The 24332-nt window shown below is 45.5% G+C and overlaps 1 protein-coding gene and 1 long non-coding RNA gene across 5 annotated transcripts in view; one reads left to right on the top strand and one right to left on the bottom strand.

Annotated features, from left to right (window-relative positions):
* Nucleotides 1-19159: 19159 nt before the first annotated feature.
* Nucleotides 19160-20106, bottom strand: LOC119086501. The gene is made up of 2 exons (XR_005089801.1): nt 19880-20106; nt 19160-19327 (listed from the first exon to the last, which is right to left on the bottom strand). It is a non-coding gene; the product is annotated as an uncharacterized LOC119086501 (long non-coding RNA).
* A 184-nt stretch (nt 20107-20290) lies between these two features.
* Nucleotides 20291-24332, top strand: part of Map4k3 (mitogen-activated protein kinase kinase kinase kinase 3) — a 168085-nt gene continuing 164043 nt past the window's right edge. For 2 of the 4 annotated variants that reach the window (XM_028855218.2, XM_028855220.2), the window contains exon 1: nt 20291-20660. In XM_028855218.2, the coding sequence (XP_028711051.1) occupies nt 20565-20660 (96 nt within the window). In that variant the 5' untranslated portion in view covers nt 20291-20564. The remainder of the gene's footprint in view (nt 20661-24332) is intronic. The other 2 variants (XM_028855217.2, XM_028855219.2) reach the window with 2 other exon arrangements.

Raw genomic sequence — 24332 nt, forward strand, 5'->3', positions numbered from 1 at the left:
ATATGAAGTATGTACGTATGACTGTGGGCATGAGCATGCCATGCACATGTGTGGAATTCAGAGAACAATTTTCTTTATAAAAAAAAAAAAAGTATTATTTATTATGTGTATGTGTGTGGCCTGTGTGCAGGTGCCCAAGAGGTCCAGAGGAGGGTTTCAGATCCCCTTGAGCTAGAGTTACAGATAGTTGTGAGCCTCCTGAAACGGGTGCTTGTTGGGAGTCCCTGCTGGTCAGAGGTTGTAGTCTACCATGTCCAGACAGCTCTCTGAGAGCTTGGTGCAATATGGAGGACTCCCTCCCCATCAAGCGAGGCCTTCCTGCCCTCTCCCTGACCTTATCTGGAGAGTGTCTCTAGGTCTGGATGCATGACTTATCTCAAGCGTAGCTCTTGACACAGTTCCCTGCAAAAGCTTCCCCCTGCTGCCCATATGGTAATCAGACACTGAGCTAGGAGCTTTATGATTGGAGCAGGCTGCCTAATGCAAATGAGGTAATGTCGCAGCTGCTGCCCCTGTCCTATATATCTATCTCCCTCACTCTGGAATAAAGTTGAGCTATAACACTGAGATAGTCTCCCGGAAGGCTGTTTCCATTGTACTCACAGGCCGGACAGAGCCTGCTGGATGCTTCTGCCCCCTTTGCTCTGAGGCCCCACAGCCAATGGACTGCAGGGAAGGAAAGGAGCGGCAGGTGCTGGGAACTGAACTCGGGTCCTCTGGAAGAACAGCAAGTGTTCTCTCTGCTGAGCCATCGCTCCAGCCCCAAGAAGACAACTTTCAAGAATCAGTTCTCTCCTTCCACCGTGGGTTCTTGAACTCACACTCAGGCCGTAGGCTTGCACAGCGCGACCTGCTGAGCCATCTTGTCAGCCCAATGGGGGGCAGTTTTGACTTAGACCATAGCAATCACCAATTGTGCTAAAATAACTGCACTTACTCATAAATGTATTACCTTGTATGGCCCATATTCAATTCTAAGGTGAGACGATGTACTTGAGACATCTTGGGATTTCCTGTGTTTTTTAGCTTCTGTCTGAACTGATTTAGACTTACCTGTTCCTCAGTACCTTTTATTCCCTCCAAAAACCATTTTTGGTTTTCAGTTGCTTTGGGCCAACATTAGCTGCAGAGACACGACAGAGCAATAACAAGGGGTGTTTATACGTGGTTATATAACATATCAAACGATCTCTTCCTGGGGCTGTGGAGATGGCTCAGTGCACAAGTGTGGGGATCTGGATTCAGATCCCCAGCACCCATGTGGCAGTACGGGTCTGTAACCCCAGCACTGGGAGAGGAGGAGACAGGTGAATCCCAGGGGCTCACTGGCCAGCTAACCTAAGTGGTGAGCTCCAAGGTCAACAAGAGTCCTTGTCTCAAAATATACGGTAGAGAGTGATAGACAGAAAGACCCCTGATGTCAACATCTGGGGTCTACAGAAATGCACATGGGTGAGTGTACATACAAACAAACAAACAATTCAAGCATTTTGTTTTCCCAAAATAATTTACAGCCTAAGAAAATCAAAATACTGGAAATTGGATTAGTCCTATAGCTTAGTGGTTGTACATACCCTAGTATGTACAAGGTCCTGGGTTCAACCACACCACAGAAACAAATTAGCCATGCTAAATAAAGCATGTCTATAGTCATAAAATTAGTTTGGTTCTTCAATATTGTCATTATTATTATTATTATTATTATTATTATTATTATTATTATTTACACTTACTTATTTTGTATGTATGGGGATTGTCACCAGTGCATGTATGCAGAAGTCTGAAGACAACTTGTAAGAACTGGTTCTCCTACCATAAGATTCCCCAGGATCAAACTCAGGTTGTCACACTTGGAGACAAGGGTAAACCCTCTGTCTTAATTAGTTTCCTATTGCTGTGATAGGACATCATGGCCAAGGCAACTTCTAGAAGAGTTTATTTTGGGTTTACAGCTTGGGAGGGTTAGAGTCCTTGGTGGTGGACCTGAGGCAGCAGGTGGCCGGCCACTGGAGCAGCTGAGAGTTCACATCTCCCGGTGCAAGCCTGCCACAGAGGGAACATCCTGGGGATGGCAGGAGGCCTTTGACGATCCAAAGCCTGTACCTCCCCTACCACCTCCACCCCGGGACAGTCTCTGACAAGGCCACACTCCCAATCCTTCCCAAACAGTCGCACTACTGGGGGCCAAGTATCCAAAGGTATGATTCTACCGGGCTGTTCCCATTCAAACCTCTCCATCCACTAAGCCATCTCACTGGCTCCATAGAATCAGTTTTAAGACCTCCTTTCTGTCGGGCGGTGGTGGCGCACACCTTTAATCCCAGAGCTCGGGAGGCAGAGCCAGGCGGATCTCTGTGAGTTCGAGGCCAGCCTGGTCTCCAAAGTGAGATCCAGGACAGGCGCAAAGCTACACCGAGAAACCCTGTCTCGAAGAAACCAAAAACAAACAAACAAAAACAACAACAAAAAGACCTCCTTTCTATAAAACCTGTTTGCCATTTAATTGTTTAAGAGCTGATGGTTCAGAATGTGTACTCTACATGCCGATTTTGTTGTTGTTGTTTCTTTGCTTCATTTCAATTCATTCTTTCCCTGGGAAAACAAAAATAATGAAGCCCAAAGTAATATTTTCAACCTTCTTTATATAGTGATTTTTGTAGGAAGTGTTATATTGGCCAATGTATGGCTTTTCTTTAGAATTTGTTTAGGGGCTACTGGGCACTGAGGAAGCATTTAAGAAGTCGAAGACGCCGGGCGGTGGTGGCGCACACCTTTAATCCCAGCACTCGGGAGGCAGAGGCAGGTGGATCTCTGTGAGTTCAAGGCCAGCCTGGTCTCCAAAGCGAGTTCCAGAAAAGGCACAAAGCTACACAGAGACACCCTGTTTCAAAAAACAAAAACAAACAAACAAGCAAAAAATTGAAGACATTGTCCTTGCTCCTGAGGTTCTTATCCTATAGCCAGGAAAAAAAAATGCGTGTAGATAATAAAGCCAATTACTGTTGTAGAGAAGACATTTAAACATCATGGAAGAAGCGTGGCCTCGTGGGCATACCACACAGGAGGACTTTATGAACACACAGAGGCCTTTAAAGAGGAGGACACAGTGCACAGTGGCAATGTCATCACAGAAATTCTCAGTAAATACGGAAGCTTGAGCCAATGATCAAAGAGTAAGTGGAATTTTAACGTGGAAAGAAGAGAGAAAGGAAAGAAGCAGGACGGGAGGGAAGGAGGGAGGAAAAGAGGAAGGAAAGAAAATTGTGCACAATCAAGGCCTGGAGGCCTCCAACTACCCAGGATGCTGAGGCAGGAGGATCGTAAGGTCAAAGCTTGCCTGGGATACAGAGTAAGTTTGAGGCCATTCTGTGCAACCTGGGGAGACCCTGTCTCAAGAAAAAAAAAGGGGGGGGAGAGAAGGCTGGGGGTATATAGCTCAGTGAAATGCTTGCCTGGAATGTTCAGTCCCTCATGGCCTTTGGTTTAAAAAGAAGCAAAGAAAATTCTACACAGGTCCGGAATTCCAGAGCCTGGGGCTCCTCTACACTTTTAAATGAAGTGTTTGAAGCTTAAAAAGCATAGAGAATAATACGGGTTTTTGTTCTCTGCACACGGCTCTGTGAAATACCAACTCGCGGTCGTCGTATTTGCTTCAGGCCAGCTTGTTAAACAAGGAAACACCACGGGTTTGGCTTTGCCCTCTGCGTGCTCCGTCGTGAGCCTTGCTTCCTCAGCTAACATGCAGAGATTATGACCATGCCTGTTTAAAAATGCGTATCACATGTGGAAACGTCTAACGCTACCTCAGCAGTCAGCATCTGCAGCACATCTTCCATCACTCTCTTTCCACTCAGTATCGTATTTTCTAGACGCATGCATAATATTCAAGTTCTGGTTCTCACTCAATTATTCATTTACTTATCTGCAGCACTGGGAACTGAACCTGGGGCCTCAGGCATGCTATCTGGGTTTAACACAACTATCTGTTATCACACAACAATTTCCTCATTCATTCTGTTGATGGAAATTTACGTGATTTGAGGGGGAGGGGTTAATTTTTCTGTTGCAAGATGATGCTTTGGTGAACATGCCCATGCCTTCTTTGTATCCAAGGAAGAGTTTCCTTTTAGGATCATGTGGAGAAGTTGACTTGCTGGGTTGTAAGAAAAGAGCATCTTAACAGATCTTGCTAAATTGTCTTCCGATTTTTAAGACCTCCCAGTATTGTATATAAGTTTCCAGGTCGGGCTGGGCGGTGGTGGCACACACCTTTAATCCCAGCACTCATGAGGCAGAGCCAGGTGTATCTCTTTGAGTTCGAGGCCAGCCTGGTCTACAGAGCGAGATCCAGGACAGGCACCAAAACTACACAGAGAAATCCTGTCTCTATTCCAGGTCATCTTTGGAATTCTGATGATTACACCAAAGGCCTGGAGAGCTGGCTGTGCATGGAGATGATCTTCTGTGTTGACCTCATCATGAACTATCCAGCTTGAGCTAATGGGAGACATCAAACTTCTGGAATTGAAGGATTGAAGAAGAGCAAAGAAGGGATTGGTGATGAGGATGTGTGAGGACTAGATGAACACTTTATTCACTTTTGATCCCAAGTACATCATATAACAAAGCTCAGTAATCATGGCTCAGTAACTGTTTGATTGACCAGGATTGGTGCTAATTATGATCTGCTTTTGGCTTTCATTTCTTTCAGCTTCCATTTCCCCCACCTGTAAATTGTGGATGGTAATATAATTTATGAAGTCATCCTAAAGCCAAAATGAGATTAAAAAATGTGCAAACATTTATGCATTTTAAAGAGCTATGCCAACTAAGCCATAGGAGAAAGCTGTTTCCAGACTGTGACTTCTTTGGCACAACTGGATAACATTTTGGTGGCTCCAAAGAACTTTTAGGTTTCTCACTGCCATTCTTCCGGGGACTCCAGTAAATTCTAAAATCCAGCTTGCCAGTGTTGCCATGCTGGTTTAAGTGAGAAATGGCCAACACATTCTCAGTATTAGAATACTTGTCCCCACTCGGTGGCACTGTTTGGGAAGGCTCAGTAGCTGGAGCCATGCTGGTGGAAGCATGCCATGTGGGCAGCCTTTGAGATTTTTACAGCCTTTCACACTTTCTCGGGTTTGTACTGGTGTTTAAGATGTGAGTACTAAACTTCTTGTTCCTGCCACCACTGTGCCTGCCTCTTGCTGCTGTGAATCCCACTAGTGGAGACTAAGACCACTACCACAGTTTAAATCCAAATTTGAAGCAAGCTTCTTTTTTTTTTTTTTTTTTTTTTTTTTTTTTTTTTTTTTTTTTTTTTTTGAGACAGATTTTCTCTGTGTAGCTTTGCTCCTTTCCTGGAACTCACTTGGTAGCCCAGGCTGGCCTCAAACTCACAGAGATCCACCTGCCTCTGCCTCCCAAGTGCTGGAATTAAAGGCATGTGCCACCACTGCTCAGCTTGAAGTAAGCTTTAATTAAATAGTGACCAGGTAGATGAGCTCTGGCCAGGTCCATCTCTGGTTCCCCAGAAAAATGGTCCCAAGTCTTGGTTTATAGCAGACCCATCAGATCCAATTAGGGGCAAGTGTACATCCTGATATATTTCCTGCCTACATACCTCCAACCCAAATATGATCAAGCACATCCGGTGTAGATGGGTCAAACAAACCTGTTTAGGGGAGTGAAAACATGTGACTTGTTATCCCCTATAAACAATAGCTTCCAGCATTTCAGGAAATATCCATCCTTGGGCAAGAAGCTTGCAGATCAGAGGCATTTTTGTTTCGTGGATCTCCTAGGCACAGGATTTAAAACTTAAAATGTAGCTTTGTCTCTCACACTGCTTCCCTGTCACGATGGACTCTTCTGCTTCTGGAGCCGTAAGTCAAACTCTTTCTTGCACAAATTGATCTTGGTGATGGTGTTTTATTATAGCAACAGGAAAGGAAAGTAATTAATATAAAAGTTGATACCAAAGAATGAGTTCTTGTGATAATGAACCTGACAATGTTGTTTTTTGGAAGAATGTGGAAAAACTTTGGAACTTTGGACTAGAAACATGGTTGGATATTGCAAATGGAGCTTAAGAGATGGTCCGAGTAGGAGCCTGAAATATGTACTGCTGAGAGAAAAGCGAACTGTAGAGGCTCTGTAGATTTCAGAGGGAAGCAAGGATTTTTAACAGCAAATGAGCCAGAGGTCATTCCTATGAGAGTTTGGCAAAGAATGTGGCTGCCTTCTGCTCTTGTCCTAAGAACTTGCTTGGGGTTAACTTTTAAAGTAATGGACCAATTACTTTGGTGTAGGAAACTTAAGACAGAATAATATTGAATCTGTGACATGGCTACCCCTGAATTCCCTTATGCTGGTCTTCCATAAAAAAAGAGCAAGTGGTCAGAAATAAATACAAACTATACAGTTTGGAGAGAAAAAGAACACTAATAAGCTTAATGTCAAGGTCAAACCATGCACTGGAAGAGAGGTTGTAACCCTTAAGGAGAGGCCTACTGTGTGCTGGAATAAAGGGAGGGGTACCCTCAGGACAGGACTCCCTCCAGCTAAGCTCCCCATTTGCGAAAGGAAAAGATCTAAGGAGTTTTTCCTAAAAAGTCACTTCAGAAAAAGCCACCGATAATGCAGCTCAAATGGTCTGGGGGTTGTCACACCAAATTTACAATAGAACTTGGCAGTGCCATCCATGTGGTGCTGGCTTTAGAGGCACAAGGAGTCCAAGAGTTAAGGGTCGTGGGTTCTTCCACTGAAGTTTCAGAGAGCTGATGAGCTGCAGTATGTGGTAGGGCAGCCCCATGTGAAAGTCATGCCTATCCCTCACTGCCATGCTTCCTTGCCAGGATGGACTCTTATTCCACCAGCACCATACGTCAAAATAAACACTTTCTTCTATAAGTTACTTTTGGTCATAATGTTTACCACAACAGGAAAGAAAAGTAACTAATATAGCCCCATATTTAAAGACAGTTGTTGAAAAATACATATTCTTGGCAGAACATGGTGGTGTATGCCTTTAATCCCAGCACTTGGGAGGCAGAGAGACAGGTGGGTCTCTGAGTTTAATGCTAGTATGGTCTATAGAGCAAGTTCCAGGATAGCCAGAGCTGCACAAAGAAGCCCCGTCTCAAAGAAAGAGGAGGAGGAGGAGGAAGAGGAGGAGGAGGAGAAAAAGAAAAGAAAAAAAGCCATTCTTATCCTTATCCTCAAAGAATGTCAAAGAAGAATTCATTGTGGTGTATGAGGTGTGGTGGTTTGGATAGGAAGGGTCCCCACAGGCTCATAAATTTGAATGTTTAGTCACCAAAGAGTAGAACTGTTTTAAAGTATTATAAGGATTAGAAGGTGTGACCTTGTTGGAAGAAGTGTGTCATTGTGTTGCACTTTGAAGTTTCAAAAGCCCATGCCAGGCCCAGTCTCTCTGCCTGCTGCCTGAGGATTAGGATGTAATTCTCTCAGCTACTTCTCCAGCACCATGTCAGCCTGCATGCCACCATGCTCCCCACCATAATGATAATGGATTAACCTCTGAAAGTATAAGTCAACCTCCAGTTAAATGCTTTCTTTTGTAAGAGTTGCCTTGGTCATGGTGTCTCTTCATAGGAATAGAACAGTGAGCAAGGCATGGGGCCATACTGAATTCTAATCTCTTTGATCTCAAATATAAACCCACACAATCGCTGTAGCAGGATAGTACTCAAGTCTATATGTTTATTCTGCCACACCCCCATTTTTTCCTTAGTATTTTGAAGGTCAACTCAATTCCTATCTAAATAAATCATTCCCTACTTCTCTTATTTTTCTTCTCTGTTTAGATGTCCACTATCCTTTACCCAGTTTTCATATTGAGGAAATCTAAAAAAACATTTGCCCAGGAAGAAAACAAGATATATCCTTTAACAAGATAATCCCACAGCACACTTTTTTTTTTTGTCACGGATTGAAGTGACAATTGTTTTTCTTTTGTATTAACATTTCTTTTTCCTTTTTGACATTGCTATTGATTGAACTCAGGGTTTCAACTATTTTCAACTTGAACCTTTGAAAACAGAAGGCCTTGTCTATACGTCTCAGTAGCCCCTTACTTAAAAGCAAGTTTGCTCAGCATTTTCTCCGCTGTCATACTTCACTCAGAGGACAACCACCGTCTTCATTTGTATTACTCAGATTTATCCTCTGCTTTATTATATATCATATATCATATATATATATATGTATATTACTCATATATTACATCTGAAGTTGCTATTATCCTAGCTCCTTTTAGAATGCCCTCTCATCTCCCCAAATGCAACACACTTCATGGAAACTCACACTTCTTCTCTGTCTAAGGTCTTCAGAGGGCTTCCATTATTTTGATTATTTGGAATTGCAAGAGCACATTCATTGGCCAGGTGTGGTATTAGCAAAAGCAGATGGGGATGGGGCCAGAGAGAATAATTAAGAAGCTTGCATCCTGACACAGAAGATAGACTTCAGATGTGCAGACATCTGGGGTCTGTGAGGGGTAACAGCAGAATGCTTTCCTTAGGCGAGAGAACCCATGAACCCTAGCTATTGACTTCAACAATGTAAGAGCATTATAGCTGGAGGAATGACTAGTTCACAGAAATGTTTTTAGATATAGAGACAGATCTGGGCTGCCTGGATACAGGTTTCCAAGATTTATTTACTTTTATTTATTTTTGAGCCAGGGTCTCACTATGGAGCCCTGCCTGGCTTAAAGTTTGCAGTGTACATCAGGTTGACTTGGAGAGTCACCTGTTTTTGTCTCCCTAGTCCTGGGATTAAAAGTGTATGTCACCAGACCCAGCTAATCTTTTTTCCTTGAGATCATTATTATTATTATTATTTTGTGTGGTGTGTGTGTATGTGCATCCACGTGCACCTTTGTGAGTTTGTATGCACGATATATGTGCAGGAGCCTTTGGAGGTCAGAAAAGGGTATCAGATCCCCTGGAATAGATTTACAGGAGGTTGCAAACTGCCATGTGAGTTCTAGGAACAGAACCCGGGTCTTCAGTGAGAGCAGTAAGCAGATTTAACGGTGGAGCCATCTCCCCAGCCCCTACTGACACATTTCACGCAGGAACTTATCTGTTTGCAGACAGACACAAAGCAGCAGGGCATCTTCATGAGATCCCTTCCTTTCCTGCCTCATTACCATGAGAACACTTACTCCACCAACACATGTTGAAACTGTTCTGAGGGTGTCAGATACTCAGCTGGGAAAGCTCCTCATACCAGATGAGTCCTAATTGAACACAGTGTGTCCTTAAGAAACTGGAGAATTACATCCCAAACTGGAAGTCTGGTTTTAATACCAAGAGGCATGCTTTGGCCCAGATGGGCTTTGCTCGGAGCTCAGACCCAGCAAATTGGATCAGTTTCCTAAGACAGAGATCTGGGTCAGTTAGAATGATTACCTCCATTCACTTGCCACGCAGGAGAAAAACGGAAAATGCCTGGGGTGGTATTAGAACATTATGACATTCACTTTTAGAAACTCCAATCTAGATCTGAGCTGAGTAAACGGGCTACTTCGAGGGAGTATGCTGAGTTGTTTGTTTGTTTGTTTGTTTACTTGTTCTTGTCATTCTTTGAGATCTGCGGAATGGTTCAGACTTTATGCATGCTAGTGGCAGCATTCTACTTTGAGTTACCAGAGCCTAGAACTTTTCTCTTGATTAGAACAGAGCAGGTTGGAGTAAATGAATATTATAATAGTATATTGAAATGAATAACAATTAAATGTACATCATTGGCACCAGAGCTCATTGTTGAGCTAGAAAACAATAAAAAAAACTGAAGCTACATGTATAGTCAGATAATAGGTAGTTAAATCCTCACGCAAATGCCAAATGAATGAGGAACTCGCGCCAATTTAGTTCAGAGTTCGAACATATTAATAAATGTGTCAGTAAGAGAGTGCAGATGAGCTGCCGAGATATGATGCAAGAGAAAGGGATAGAGAAAAGTACGGGAGAAGCCAGTAGAGGGGATATGAGCAGGAGAAGTCAGTACTGACTCCATAGAACTACAGGATGTGTTCTGACTCCCCTCTCCTTGCCTGTCTTGGAATAGCGCTGCTTCATTGCGCTTGTGTTTGTTTTTTGGATTTAGTTTTTTTTTTTTAGGACGATTAATGTACAGCCTCAACTCACTATGTCAAAGATGCTTGAACTGGTTTCCGCTGCCCCCTCCAAGCCAGGATTACGGAGTGCAGCACACCACATGTGATATCCTTGCACAATAAAAATTAACATTGAATTATAGAGCGAGACACTCTTGTGCAACGCGAGGAAGGTGAGAAGGCAGGTGGGCATGTCAGTACCAGTGGGGAGCAGGACCATCTCTGCACAGCTGCTCTAAGGATCCCAAAAGCTAGTGGCGGAGGTGTGAGCTAGCCCACCTCATAGAGTTCTCTAAAAAAAATGAAAGGAATAATACCCACTACTCAGCCACATACAGGACCACCTTCCTGTCCTTCTTCAGTGAATTCTCTAGTTCTCTGATATTTCTGATATGTACAGTTTTTACTATGATGATTCATCATAATTCACAATTTGAGAGGCTCCTATTGGGATATGTTGACATGCCACCCATTAATCCGTCCATCATTCCTGAGCCTGGCCTGCTGCAGCGATCTCCTAATCCTTACTGCATCAGACATGTATTCTTACCATCTGCCTCCAATTCATTCTCTAAGCCTGGATGGGCACAAACAAAACCATGCTATGGCTATGTTGAAAGCTTTAATAATTCCCTTTTGTTCTCAGAAAAGTCCAATTATTTGGTCATGACTCACATTTTCTATTTTTACTCTATTTTCTTTACTTCTGATCTTCTTGTCTTGACCTTCTGAGTTCGTGGATTATGAGCCCGAGTCATCCCGTTTTATGCAGTGTGAACTGGGGCTGGGGGGGGGGGGGGTAGGCAAGCATTTTACCGGCTCCACTGCATTCCCTGTCTTTGCCTTCTCAAGAACCGGTTCCTGTTTAGCCTCTCATCCGCTACCTCAAACAGAACAACTTCCGGCTCTTTGGCTGTGGTCTTTCCCTTGGTTTTCCAATACTATAACAAAATACCCAAGCCAGGATAACTTTATCAAGGAAATAGATTTATTTAGCTCAGCACTGGCTCCCGTGAGGGCCACATGGCAGACGGCGAGAACGTGCGTAGGAAGAAGTAATCACAGTTCAAAATAGGAAGTCGGATAATAAACTGCATGTGACTTAAAAGCAAAACAGGGGCTATCATGGGGGGGGGGGGGGTAACCAGCAGGAGCGGGCAGGGAGGTAGGGGAGGGAGTTGGGGGAGAAGGGTCACCAAAAACAAAGTGTGCATGAAATGCCATCATGAAAGCTATTACTTTATATGCTAATTCAAAACAATGTAAAAGAAAGGGGGGAAATGCATTTTTGCCACGTAGGGTGTTACCCGCCTGTGTTCCCAACACCCAGGAAGCAGAGACAGGAGGATCCATAATGAGTCCTCCTCATCTACAAACAGATAAAAGAAAACATCCTTTAAGATATTGCTTATAGGGGCTGGAGAGATGGCTCAGCGGTTAAGAGCACCCACATGGCAGCTCATACATAACTGTCTGTAACTCAAGTTCCAGTGGATCTGACTCCCTCACAAAGACATGCAGGTCAAACACCAATGCATCTCAAAATTAAAAAAAAATTAAATAAAGATATTGTTTATAATAAGTTGCATACCAAATATACCAGCTATAATAAAAAATGAATTAAAGTGTAACCATCTCCTCTGGGAGTCATTCTCAACCTTCCTAACACTGTGACCCTTTAATACAGCTCCTCATGTTGTGGGGACCCCCAACCATAAAATTATTTTCATTGCTACTTCGTAACTGTGATTTTGCTACTGTTATGAATCCTAATGTAAATATCTGATATGCAGGAGATATGATATTCGGCACCTATGAAAGGGTCATCCAAACCTCAGGGGGTCACGGTCCACAGGCTGAGAACCCCTGAATTAAAAAAAAATCCCCAAACAAAAGCAGGAAGACAAAGAGGAGAGTGTCCCTCAAGGCTTCCACTGAGGACACTTTCATTGTCCCAAGGACCTTGTGCTAGGCCCCAGCTCTTATACTAAGAGTCTGTCACTGTTCATATCACTTTCCTGGGGGAACATGTCTCTAATACAAGGGTCTTTAGGGGAACAAACCACACCCAAACCACAGCACTCCAGTGGACTACTACTATCTGCACGTGTGTGGCTAGTTCTCTGTCTTTTACATACCCACTTAGATATCCCTCCCTCTCTGAAGACTTCTGTAATTTGCAAAGACCGGATTCAGTGTTCTATGTGACCCCAGGAACCATGACATAAAAGGCAGGTGAAATCGTGGGTATAAATTTACAGGTAGCACAGAAACATTAACCTGGGTGGTAAATATTGGAAATATAATAAGGGACAATATCTTACATATCAGAACTTTTCTCAGGGAACATATGAGATAGAAAACTCTGCTAAGTGGTTTGGTGTGGGTGATAATCCTCCCAAGAGAAACAAGAGATAAGCATTCTCAATGCAAATACATGCACTCCCCAGTCAAACCCTAGGCATTTGGACATAGGTTTGTGTGTGACGTCAATATGCCTGCCAGCAGTACTGACTGTGGGATGCAGAGATATTCTAATACATGGGGACCATCCCACACAGGGAAACTGTTCCACCCTGAATGCTAACAAAAGCTTCATTGAGGTCCACTGGGTTAGGAGATATGTAAATCTGGGAGCTGAATTACTTAGAATAACACAGCCAAGGCTGAGAAACAATACCTGAAGACTCCCAGCTCCACCACTCTCTGGCAGAGGTCTGCCTCACCTACAAATAAATGCTTTTAAATTGTTTTGTTTTGAGATAGGGTCTTACTTCCCTAGGCTGGCCCAAAACTATACAGCCCAAGCTGGCTTCGAACTTGTGAGAGGTTTTTCTGCCTCAGCCTTCCTGAGTGTTGGGATCCCAAGTATGGGCCACCATGCCCAGCCTAAAAATTTTTCCATTGTTACTGACAGAACACAGAGCTGCATGCTCACTAAGCAAGTGTTCTATCACTGAGCCACTCTCTAGCCCCTGTAAATAAATGCTAAGTTCAATGCTTTAAGGAAAAAAAAAAAATGTAAAAATGTATTAGTTTGAAAAACATCTATGGTATGCCCAAGAAGCATCTAGTTCCTCCTTCTGGCTCTGTTGCCCTGCAGGGGTCTCTCGCAAGGTGAAAATGTGTCCACGTTCCCTATTTGTCCTGTTTGGCACGCAGGAAGTCTCTAGTGTTGAGTAAGTCTTTCTAAAGGACTCTTTCTAACCTTGCTCTGAGATCTTCTCTAGGCATCAGCCCCACATATTGCTCACTCATCCTTTCCAGTTAAGTACCTCCAACTCAACAGAAACGGAACACAACCGTCCACTTTGATCTGATCCTGGAGCCCTCCCCCAAATAACACCAGTTCCCCTTGTCGGGGAAAGGGCCCACACCACACTTCCTCATCGCCAAACCAAGCTCTGTGTGTTCTCTCCCCTCCCCAAGCCTATGAGTTCTAGCTTCCAATCCTCTCTCGGGTTCTTAGATGTCTCTCTGGCTGAGCCTTAATTCAGGGTCTCTGATATATGTTGTAATCATTTCCTAAATCACACCTCTAACATCTAACACTATCTTCACTGCTGTCACCCTTCACTATTCATTCATTCATTCATTCATTTACTTTTGAGACAGATCTTGTTATATAGCTCAGTCTCACCACACATAGGAGACCTTTCTGCTTCTGCCTCCTGAGTACTGGGGTGATGGGTACCACATCCTGCTGCCACACTGTTTTATATATATATACACACATAAATTTTTTAGGTCACTTTAAAAGGTATTTTATGAAATAGAGAAATAAATATTTCAGCAATTAAGAGTACTGACTAATCTTTCAAAGGACTCAAGTTCAATTCTAGTACCCACATGTTGGCTCACAACCATCTGTATGTAACTCCAGTCCCAGGGGATCTAACACCCTCTTCTGGCCTCCTTGGTGCACAGACATACATGCAGATAAAAGCTACATAAACATTTTATTAATTCTGAGAATTCCAAACATGCAGAAAAGTATATTGGTTACATTTCTTCCCTACTCATTCCTGATCCACCCACTCCTGCTCCCAGCTTCATGTTCTCTCTCTCTTTTTTTCTTAGTAACTCATCCAGCCCAATCTGTGTGGAGCCACCAGAGTACAGTTGATCTACCATCAGGGCCACATCCTAAAGAAAATCAGACAGCTCCTCTCCCAGAAGCATCAACCATCAATAGCTCTTCAGCTGGGGATGGGAACTTGTAAGCTATTCCCCGATCCCCACTTCATGCTAAACCATCTTGATTTTTTGCAGGTCCTGTACAGGCAACCACAGATGCTATCAGTGCAGGGAAGTAGCCATGTCCGGAAGACACTGTCTCATACTCACCAACCTCTGGCTTTTATAAACTTTTCTCTCTTTGGAGAAGTCTCTGAGCCTTGAGGAAAGGGATGGATTAAATGCCCCATTTGTGGTTGGGAGCATGCCATAGACACTCATTCTCTGCACTTTGGCCAGTCATGAATTTCTGTGTTAACCACAGTCCACCCCACAAAGAAGCTTCCCTGATGAGTGTGAGAGCTCCACTAATCTATGAGACAAGAGATAGGAATTTAAGAGGGCAATTTGATATGATTTCTATTTAGCAAAATAATAGTAGTAGATTCACCCCTGGGGGGTCTATGAGCTTCCCAACTATGGGTGCTGGGCCATATTTTCAGTGCCAGGCATGTGTTTGTTACTGTGGAACAGGTTTTCAATCCAGTCAGAATACATTTGGTTTCCCCCATAACATTCATTGCAGCCATGAGCATAGCTTACCACGTCCTCAGTTCTTGTCGCTTACAGAGTTCACAGCTGGGTCACACTTAGGACTGGCCCTCCCTCTCCACTCCTCAGCAGCCTGCACAGTCCTTCCAGTACTACGACAGCTAGAGGACACCTCATGGTCAGTGTCATCTTGGTTTCTCGGTATTCTGTGACTAAAGTGTGCAGTGTCTTGAGCAACAGAGTCCTACCATCAAATTCTGGCGGGGAGACGTTCTCACATATGCCCAAAATAATGGTCATCCGTGCTTTGTGGGCTTACTGTAATGCCAGACACTAGCCTTATGTTTACTTTCTCTGTGGTAGTCCCTAACAGCCTTAGTAGGAAATAATAGGACCTCCTTTCCTGAGGTCCTTCAGGAAAGGAGACAGAGACGAGATCCAAAGGCAGGTAGCCTGGCTCAAAGTAGAGCCAGGCTACACCTTCTGGACTTCTCTGCTGCTACAGAAGCCTGGGAGAACTTAACATGTTACAAGCCTCTTCATAAATTGGTTCTTTTTTTCTCAAAAACAGCTGGTCTATGATAATCATTTCAGAATATATATGTGTGTATATGTATATATGTATATATATTCACATCATGCACTGTAAATATATTCATTTATTGCTAATTATACTTCATGAAGACTTGAAAAGTATGATTTAAAAAAAAAAAAAGCTGTGGGTGTTACTCAGTTGAGTGCTTGCTTAGCATGTCAAAGCCCTGGCTTCATTCCAAAGCACCACATGAAAATGGTTAATGTTCTACAAACTTATAATTCCAGCACTTGAGATGGAGGCAGGAGGATTAAAAGTTCAAGGTTATTCTCAGGCACAGAGTGAGTGTGAGGCCAACCTGGGATATATAAAACCCTACCTCAAAAAAAAAAAAAAAAAAAAATCACAGCCAGGCGGTGATGGCACACGCCTTTAATCCCAGCACTTGGGAGGCAGAGCCAGGTGGATCTCTGTGAGTTAGAGGCCAGCCTGGGCTACAGAGTGAGTTCCAGGACAGGTACCAAAGCTACACAAAGAAACCCTGTCTCAAAAAAAAATTTAAAAAACCACAAAAGCAATCAGACTTTTTAAGACTCATTGCCCCTGTCTCTTCCTGTCCCCACTCCTAAACATACACAATTAGGCTGGAGAGAAGGCTTAGTAGTTAAGAGCATGTACTGGTCTTCTAGAACTCCAGTGTCTGTATCATGTGGTCCACAACTGCCTGTAACTATAGGTCCAGTGCAGTCTAGCACCCTCTTCTGGCCTCTCCAGGCATCTGCACTCATATGTGTAACACACACACACACACACACACACACACACACACACACACACACACAATTACTTGTGGTGTCATATTATTTCACATACAGGTCTATGTTTGATTTTCCTCCCCAGTGTGTGGCTTGGTTGTCGCCTTTGAAAATAATTCAAATATGTATATCTGTGTATGTTCACATGAATGCATCAGGTCCTCTGGAGCCAGAGTTAGAGGTGTTTGTGGGTCATCCAACAATGGGTGCTGGGAGCTGAAACAGAATCCCCTGGAAGACAGTACGTCCTCTTAACCCGTGAGACATCTCTCCGGCCTCTGCGATCTTTCTTTGATCTAAGCCTTCCTAGGTATTTCTGTTGCAGAGTCACTGGTGTATCAAAATGTGAGTGGCAGTTATATTAAATTGGGAGGGCTAAAATCAGGAAGCCACCAAAGTAGACTAGTGAACATGGAAGCTAGTGGAGGGATTAAAGAATTTCTAAGGCAGGACAGCAGGCGGGATTGGCTAACTGAAGGGTGGTCTGGACATGCTGGCAGTGAGGACCGCTGCCCAGCCGAGCTTTTTCACATAGCTTTGCTGTGCAGGCTGAGGGGCTCTCCGAGAGAATACCATCTCCCCTTCTTTGCCTGACTACCCTCAACAGTCTTCAAACATCCATTTAGCATTGGTCCCCAATCTTCCAGTGTGTACTAATGCTGTTGCCCTGGGCTTCTATGGTTCTGTTTTGTCTTTCTTTCTCAACATAGTTGATGTTGAGCATACACTGCCTCGCTACACCCTGCTCCCCTTCCCTTTTCTTGCTAATGCTCCCGTTCCCGCTAATCCTCCGTTTTCCCCTAGACACTTTCATTTCCACTTTCATTTAACATATACACACATGACTTACATGACTCTATACAACAGAGGAACTACAAGTGAGAGAAAACGTGATGCTGTCTTCCTGAGGCTGGCTTTGTGTCTCCAGTTGCATCCATAAATGACACAACTTCAGTCTTCTTTATGGCTGAAAAAAAATTCTATTGTGTATCTATACCACATTTTTCTTATTCCATTTCTCTCCTGATGAGCACCTAAGTCGGTTGCATAGCTTAACGACTGTGCGTTGTGCTGCAATGCACATTGATATGTAGCCATCTCTGCGATAATGCTGATTTGGAGTCTATGGGTAAATACCCACAAGGGGGTTAGCTGGGCCATATGATAGATACTTCTGGTTTCTTGAGAAACTCCCATCCCAGTTTTCATAGAGATTGGACTGGTTTGTATTCCCACCAGCACATAAGGGCTCCCTCTCGTCCACATTCACGCCAGCATTTCTTGTTTGCCTTCTGACTGACGTTCTGACTGGGGTGAGATGGAATCTCGTGTAGTGTGGACTTGCATTTCTCTAATGACTGGTGAGGATGGACTTTTTTTTTTTTTTCACGTGTTTATTAGCCATCTGTGTTTCTTCTGCCTGTCCATTTCTTAAGCCCATTTATTGATCGGGTTGTTTGTGAACTGCTGGACGGCAGGTGCTCTGGCTCTTCTTTCTGTGTTCTCTTACCACCAGAATCCAATATTCATTGCTTAAGTCCATCATAGATCAATTTAACGTAAAGGAAAAAAGAACGCATTACACAAATGATGTATGGCTCATTGTAAGAAAAAAAAAAGAACATGGTAGGATATGGTATATAAACAGAACAGATTGTTGGCTGAGAATCTAGTCTTCACTAGTAAGCTGCCCTTGTTAAAAACTGAGACTTCTGTGTGACCCTGAGTAGCTTAATTAGCCTGTGATGCCATAAAAAAAGGAGATAATATGACCTATGCTATCAGGTTGCTGTGTGATTTAAATAAGATAATACATGGAAAGTTCCTGGCTCCTTGTAAGCACTTGGTACTGGAAGATACCACTATTTTCTCCACGCCGTTATGAGCTTTCGCTGGCAGTATCTAGCTAAGGATAAGATGGATGCCTTTGCACAGCAGTGAGTCTCCTTTGACAGGATGTATTCCAGATGACTTCTGAGGATGTTTCTCATCATAGGAGATGGAACCCCTTTCTCTGATTCAAAGCAACTGTGTGATCATTAGTGTTATTTCTAGCGAAGTAGTGGCTTGTTAGACAGGGGTGGGGGGTGGGAAGCGCAAAGTATTTTTATTCCTTGTGAGCAGTTAATTCCAAAAGACCTTTTTATTTATGGCCTAACCCATATGGCACATCGGGCCCTTACACGAAAAGCTGTTTCTCTGCAAAAAAAGGAGTAGTTGGGTCCTGCCCAAATGGAACAAACAAAACTTTAAAGCCTGCTCCAACCCTGCTGAAATGTCTTTTCCCTTTGAAAGAGGTCTGTCTATTCGTGATGCAAACACTCGGTTATCTGCACAGATGATAATCCCAGCAAACAAAACAGTGAAACCATTAGAACTTTCCAGTGCAAGCGATTCAGTCCTGGAAACTTGGCTTTTTAAACACGAAAAAAGGGCAGAGAAAGCAAGCAGAGCTGGTCCTGATTTGGGATACTTAAATTTGCTTATCTGAGTCCCCAGCCAATTATCTGCATGTTTGGCCTAAAGAATACAAACAGTTCTCCACCCACAGCACACGCAGAAGGCAGGCCTGCTCCTTAGCCCCTGCTAGTGCCTTCAATAGGCAGAAAGAAGCTGGGAAAAACCAGGCAAGGTCGGGAGTAGCTCAAGATAGCACAGCCTCAAAGTTTATCCTGAACCGTGATGCTCACCCCTGGGGCAGAAAAGTAAGCAACATTGTTACATTCTGATACATTAGGAGAATTAAACATCATACAACTGGAAGCCTGTTTATGTGCTACAGAGAGGATCATACCCCAACATCTTTTAGTCAATAGACACTCAAGTAAACACCCCATAAATAGCACTTGCAGTAATGCTCCTGCCTCAGCTCCCTAAGTGCTGGGATGGCAAGAATGTGCCACCACACCCAGTTTGGAGTAAACAATTTGAGAATTTAGTAAATATGTAACTTTATTGTAAGCAACATAAAATTTTTTTTAAAGTATGAAGCTGTTAACTGTTGGGTAGACTGTTCAACTCTTCCTTAACAGGTTTGAGAAGACCTAGTTTCTGAGAAGCCGCTAAGCATTAGGGAACATTAGTCCTTAAGAGGTATGGTGCCTAAAGAGATTAGGAGAGCTTTTTTGAAGAAAAAACACAACGTTGTAACGCCTGAGTGGCCATCAGCGACTTAGTTACAACTTTTGGGAATGCGTAGTAGTTTACTGAGAACCCAACATGACCCTTCGCATTGCCTACGTCCTTTCTTAGATAACTTTTAAGCAGAGACAGTGTGTGTCTGCAAAGTTTGGATGTCCTGCTGGCTTATCTGGATCTTAAGCTGGGTGGAGCGCTGGGCAGGTAAGGGTAGAAGCTCCGCAGCTCCGGGATGGTCACGTGGTTTACATTTCAGGTGTGGGAATAGATCCGGTCCAGGCCCCACCCTCTGCAACCTCCCCCTCGTTAGGTGGCCAGACAGCTTGCACAGTCCCCGCCCCGGGCTTTATAATCCACTCCTCTCCCGGGACAGAGGTCAATCACGGCTTAAGGCTTTGCATTGGCTTCCCGCCCACGCCCCCCACTCACCATCCCCCCCCCCCCGGGCTCTGCCCTGGTCCTCTTTGCACCATTGTCAAGCCAACCCCAAGAACCCCAAGTGTCACTTCGCCTCACCTTTCTGATTGCTACCTCCTCCCCCTGAAACCCAGGAGAAAGGATCTGGGCTCTCTCGGTGGTAGCCGGCGAGTACCTGATCCTAAACAACAACAACAAAAAAAGTTGGGGGGTGGGGTGAGGTGGGATACCGTCTTGCACATTGCCAACTGCTACCCGCTCAGGGCCGGGGGCCGCGGGTCCAACTTTGCTCCTGGGGAGTCGGGCGCTTCCCGGAGCGTCCGTCCGGGAGCGCGCGCGCGCGCGCGCGGGAGAGGGGAGGGGGAGACGGCGGCCCGCCGGGAGCGCGCGGCCTCCGGGATGGATGGCGGCTGCGCAGTGGCGCGCGGGCCGGGAACGGGAGGGGAGGGAGGGCGAGCGAGCGAGCGGGCGGGCGGGGCGGAGGAGCGGAGCGGAGCGGGCGGGCGGAAGCCATGTTGGAGCTGCACCCCGAGCGAGGGGCTGCGGGCGCGCTCCTCTCCTGGTGGGTGTGACCCGGCTCCGCGCCGCGGCGGCGGGGGGCGGGGACGCCGGGCGGCTCGTCCGTGGTCGTCGGCGGCGGCGGCGGCGGCGGCCGCGGCGTGCAGCCGGGCGATTGTGACCGGCGGCGGAGCCGGGCCGGCCGCGGGCGCTCCCTCCGTGCGGCCCCCCTGAGCGCCCCCCCTCCCCGGGCCGGGAGGGAGGCGGGGGGCACCCGGGGCCCGCCATGAACCCCGGCTTCGACCTGTCCCGCCGGAACCCCCAGGAGGACTTCGAGCTGATCCAGCGCATCGGCAGCGGCACCTACGGCGACGTCTACAAGGTGAGGAAGGGCAAGGGGCCCGCCGAGCCCCGGGGCCTGCGCCGCTGGGACACGGAACAAAGGGCCAGGCGTGGGGACCGCAGAGCCCTCGGCGTCCTCCTCGCCGGAGCCGGTGCCGGTGCCCGGGACGCGCGTTCACTGACCCCCCGCCAACCTCTCCGGCTGCACTGGAGCCGCGGTGCTCCCGGGAGTGCAGAGCCGGGCTGGCTGGGCGCTTGTTGCCTGGGCACGGGCTGTGTGACGAACCGGGCTGCTTGGTAGGGGCTTGGCGTTTGTCAAACCTGCGTGCCTCGCCGGGACCTGGGATCCTCGGCGGGCGGCCGGTGGCTGGGAACTGCTGCTGTCCGCCCCCGGGCCTGCTGGTTCTCGTCTAACGCTGCTACCCTGGGCAGCCTCCATCAACAGCCTTAGCCTTTAGCCGCTTAACATCTGCCGGTGCCTTAGCCTTTCACCTCTTAACATCTGCCTGTCAGTTCCTTGTAATTTTCCAAGGAGTCCCTTGGTTTTGTAGAAAGGGATCTGGTTTGGGAGGCAAGGAAGCAGCAACTTTTTCTTTTTCCTCGCAGAAGAATTGGACAGGGGTGTTTGTTTTTTTTTGTCCGGTGGCACACAGGAATCAGATTTTTCTTTTTCGTGGATCGAGTACCCAGGGAGGGGTACTGGTTTGACAAGGTTAGAATTCAAAATTCATTAGCAGTACAGCGTTTCTGTTGCAGAGGGGGGACCACTTCTAAATGTGGGAGGATAAATCACTCTTCCCAGGCCAGCTCAACTCCTGGCCTCTCGGAGTCTGCCAAGAAGGGAGGTGGATGGTGCCAAATGTGGCAGCAGTTTTGATTTAGTTGCGTATCTACTTACTTGGTCACTGAACTTGGACTCCTGTTTCACGGAACACCTGAGGATGCACAGAGAAACTTAGTATCGCGCTGGAAAGTTTAGTCTTCGGTTTATTTTGGCCATGTTAAAGCAATAGGTTTTTGTTCTTGCCTCAATGGAATGTGTGAGATAAGTTAGCCAATGCAGTGCCGTGGGGCTTTGTGTGTGTGTGTGTGTGTGTGTGTGTGTGTGTGTGTGTGTGTGTGATGTGTCTCCCTCACATATCACATCACCTTCCTCTATAACTACGGTGTGTAACTTCTCAGGCCTATGTTGGTGAACTTGAGTTGTGGCAACCAAAGATAGGAATGGACCCAGATGGATTTGGAATCTAGTTTGTTTTTTGTTTGTTTGTTTTTGTTGTTGTTTTGTTTTGTCTTTTTGACAAGAGCAACCTTAAACAGCAGTTTCGGTCATTTTAGTGCAGTTGTATTTTGTGCTGCCGGAGAGGATGGTGAGGGTCGATAGCTTTGGAATAGGAGGGCCTGATTGGAGCGCTCCGGACTCTCACCAAGATCTGGAAGATGACAAGGCATTGCTCAGGGCAGTGATGAGAGGAGAGTGATGTGCCACATAGAGGGAGCTCCATTCAAAGGTCAGAGAAACCAGTATGGATCTGAGGAAGAACTGTAGCTTGAGCAACCACAGAGAGGATGGCTGTGGATACTGCTTCCTGTAGACCTTTTAGCTATGGGGCTTACAGGGAAATTAGATATGGATCTATCTTTTATTTTCTTTCCATCTTTTTTTTTTGAGACAGATATGTGTGTGTGTGTGTGTGTGTGTGTGTGTGTGTGTGTGTGAGAGAGAGAGAGAGAGAGAGAGAGAGAGAGAGAGAGAGAGAGAGAGAGAACAGCTCTGGCTGTCTCAGAACTTGCTCTGTAGCCCAGGCTGGCCTTGAACTCACAGAGATCTGCCTGCTTCTGCCTCCTGAGTGCTGGGATTAAAGGCGTGCGCCACCACGGCCCAGCCTCCTTTCTTTCTCTAAACAGTGTGTGTGCACCACAGGTGTCCATGGAGGCCAGAAGAGGGCATCGGATGTCTTGGAGGTGAAGTTACAGGCAGTTATGGGTGCTGGGACCCAAACTGAGTCCTGGAAGAGCAGCAGGTGCTGTTAGCTGCTGCCAGACCCCCTTCCGTTTTTTTTTTTTTTTCTTTTCCTCTTTATTTTTCAAGGTAGAGGATCTTACTGTGTATCCCAGGCTGGCCTGGAACTCATAATCCTCCAGCTTTGCTCCCTGAATGGTAGAGATGTAGACATTCAAGACTGTGTCCAATTTAGATCTGGACTTCTGGGCTGAGGCACAGGCTTGCTTGAGTTAGGTCTGCAGAACTCACGGAAAGTATAACAGGAGTACCAACTCCACAGAGTTGTCCTCTGACCTCCGCAGGTGTTACATGACATGTGCATGCTGCACGCACACGCGCGCACACACATGCACGCACACACTCTCTAAATAAATATTTGGACTTTAAAGAGTTCTCCCTATCATGATGTGTAGAGGGAAAGGGCAGTTAGGAGGCTGCTGGGGTAATGCTGGTAAGAATAATGGTGTTTTATAATTTGGTCTTGACTAAGAAGTTAGAAATGTATCCTGATCCAAATAGCTAATAACTGTCTGAGGGAGTCCAATTATAGTAGTTGAAAAGTTCAACTTTATGTGTCTTAAGTGGCGATGTATACAGTAAGTTTGTGTGTGTGTGTGTGTGTGTGTGTGTGTGTGTATGTATGTATTTCTAGCTCTTGAGATGGGTCTCATGTTGTCTGGACTGACTTTGAAATTGTTATGTAGCAAAGGATGGATCTTATGCCGAAATTACAGGCAAGTACTGGTAGGTTCGTGATAGGAGTAATTAGCCAGGTATTTACTATATTTAAAAACCAAACCAAACAAACAAACAAAAAAAACCCAAGAAGTCAGTTTGCTAGTACATACCTGTAATCTTAGCAGTTGGGAAGCTGAGGCAGGAGAATGCTGGCCACCAGTTCAGGGCCAACCTGGGCTACATGGTGAGTTCCAGGTAAGCATGGGTTACAGAATACGACTGTCTCAAAACAAACCCATGAATGGTGTGGTAAACCTACCTGACTAAAAAGAAAAAAATTCGAGTCTGTAATTTTTTCCAAGGACACCTGAATGTAATAGAGGTATGACAAATTGACTATAATCTTGTCAGCCATTAATGATTATGCTAGCTAACATGTATGGAGCGCTTATTACCTGGCAGGCACTTTCTGAACGTTTCCTCCCTGGTCCTACAACTGCCTTGTGAGGTAGATGCCGTTGAAGAAGCAAGTACAGGAGGTGTAGATGACTTTCTGGAGTTGGTAGATGGCAAAGGTAAAAGCTGAACGGGCTGGAGACTGTATTCTCCACCAGTGGGGAGCACTGTCTCTGCACACGTGGCTGTGGACAGATTACGTCGGACTGAATTTCCAGGGAAGAGTCTGAAGCGCACATTGCCTTCAGCATTGGGTTGTCGCCACACTCTGAGCCGAGTGTGGCTCTTGGGTGACTCCTCCCTCCCCATATGCAGCCAGGCCTCGTGTGCTTTTGGAGCCTGCCAGTGGACATCGGATAATAGATGCTTGATTCCTGCCTGCCAGACTCTTTCATTCCCAGAGACCCAAGCAGAGCATCTCCGTGCTGTTTGGCACCATACCTCCTGCCTGCTAAACGACCCAAAGCTGGAGCTTCCTTCTTTTTTTCTACAGCCGAGTCATGCGGTGTGAAGATACACATTTTCCACATTTGCTCTGCTGTTGGGTGTGTCTGACACACGTGCTGGTGCCCG

The sequence above is a fragment of the Peromyscus leucopus genome, chromosome 22, assembly GCF_004664715.2.
Source record: "Peromyscus leucopus breed LL Stock chromosome 22, UCI_PerLeu_2.1, whole genome shotgun sequence".
Taxonomy (NCBI): domain Eukaryota; kingdom Metazoa; phylum Chordata; class Mammalia; order Rodentia; family Cricetidae; genus Peromyscus; species Peromyscus leucopus.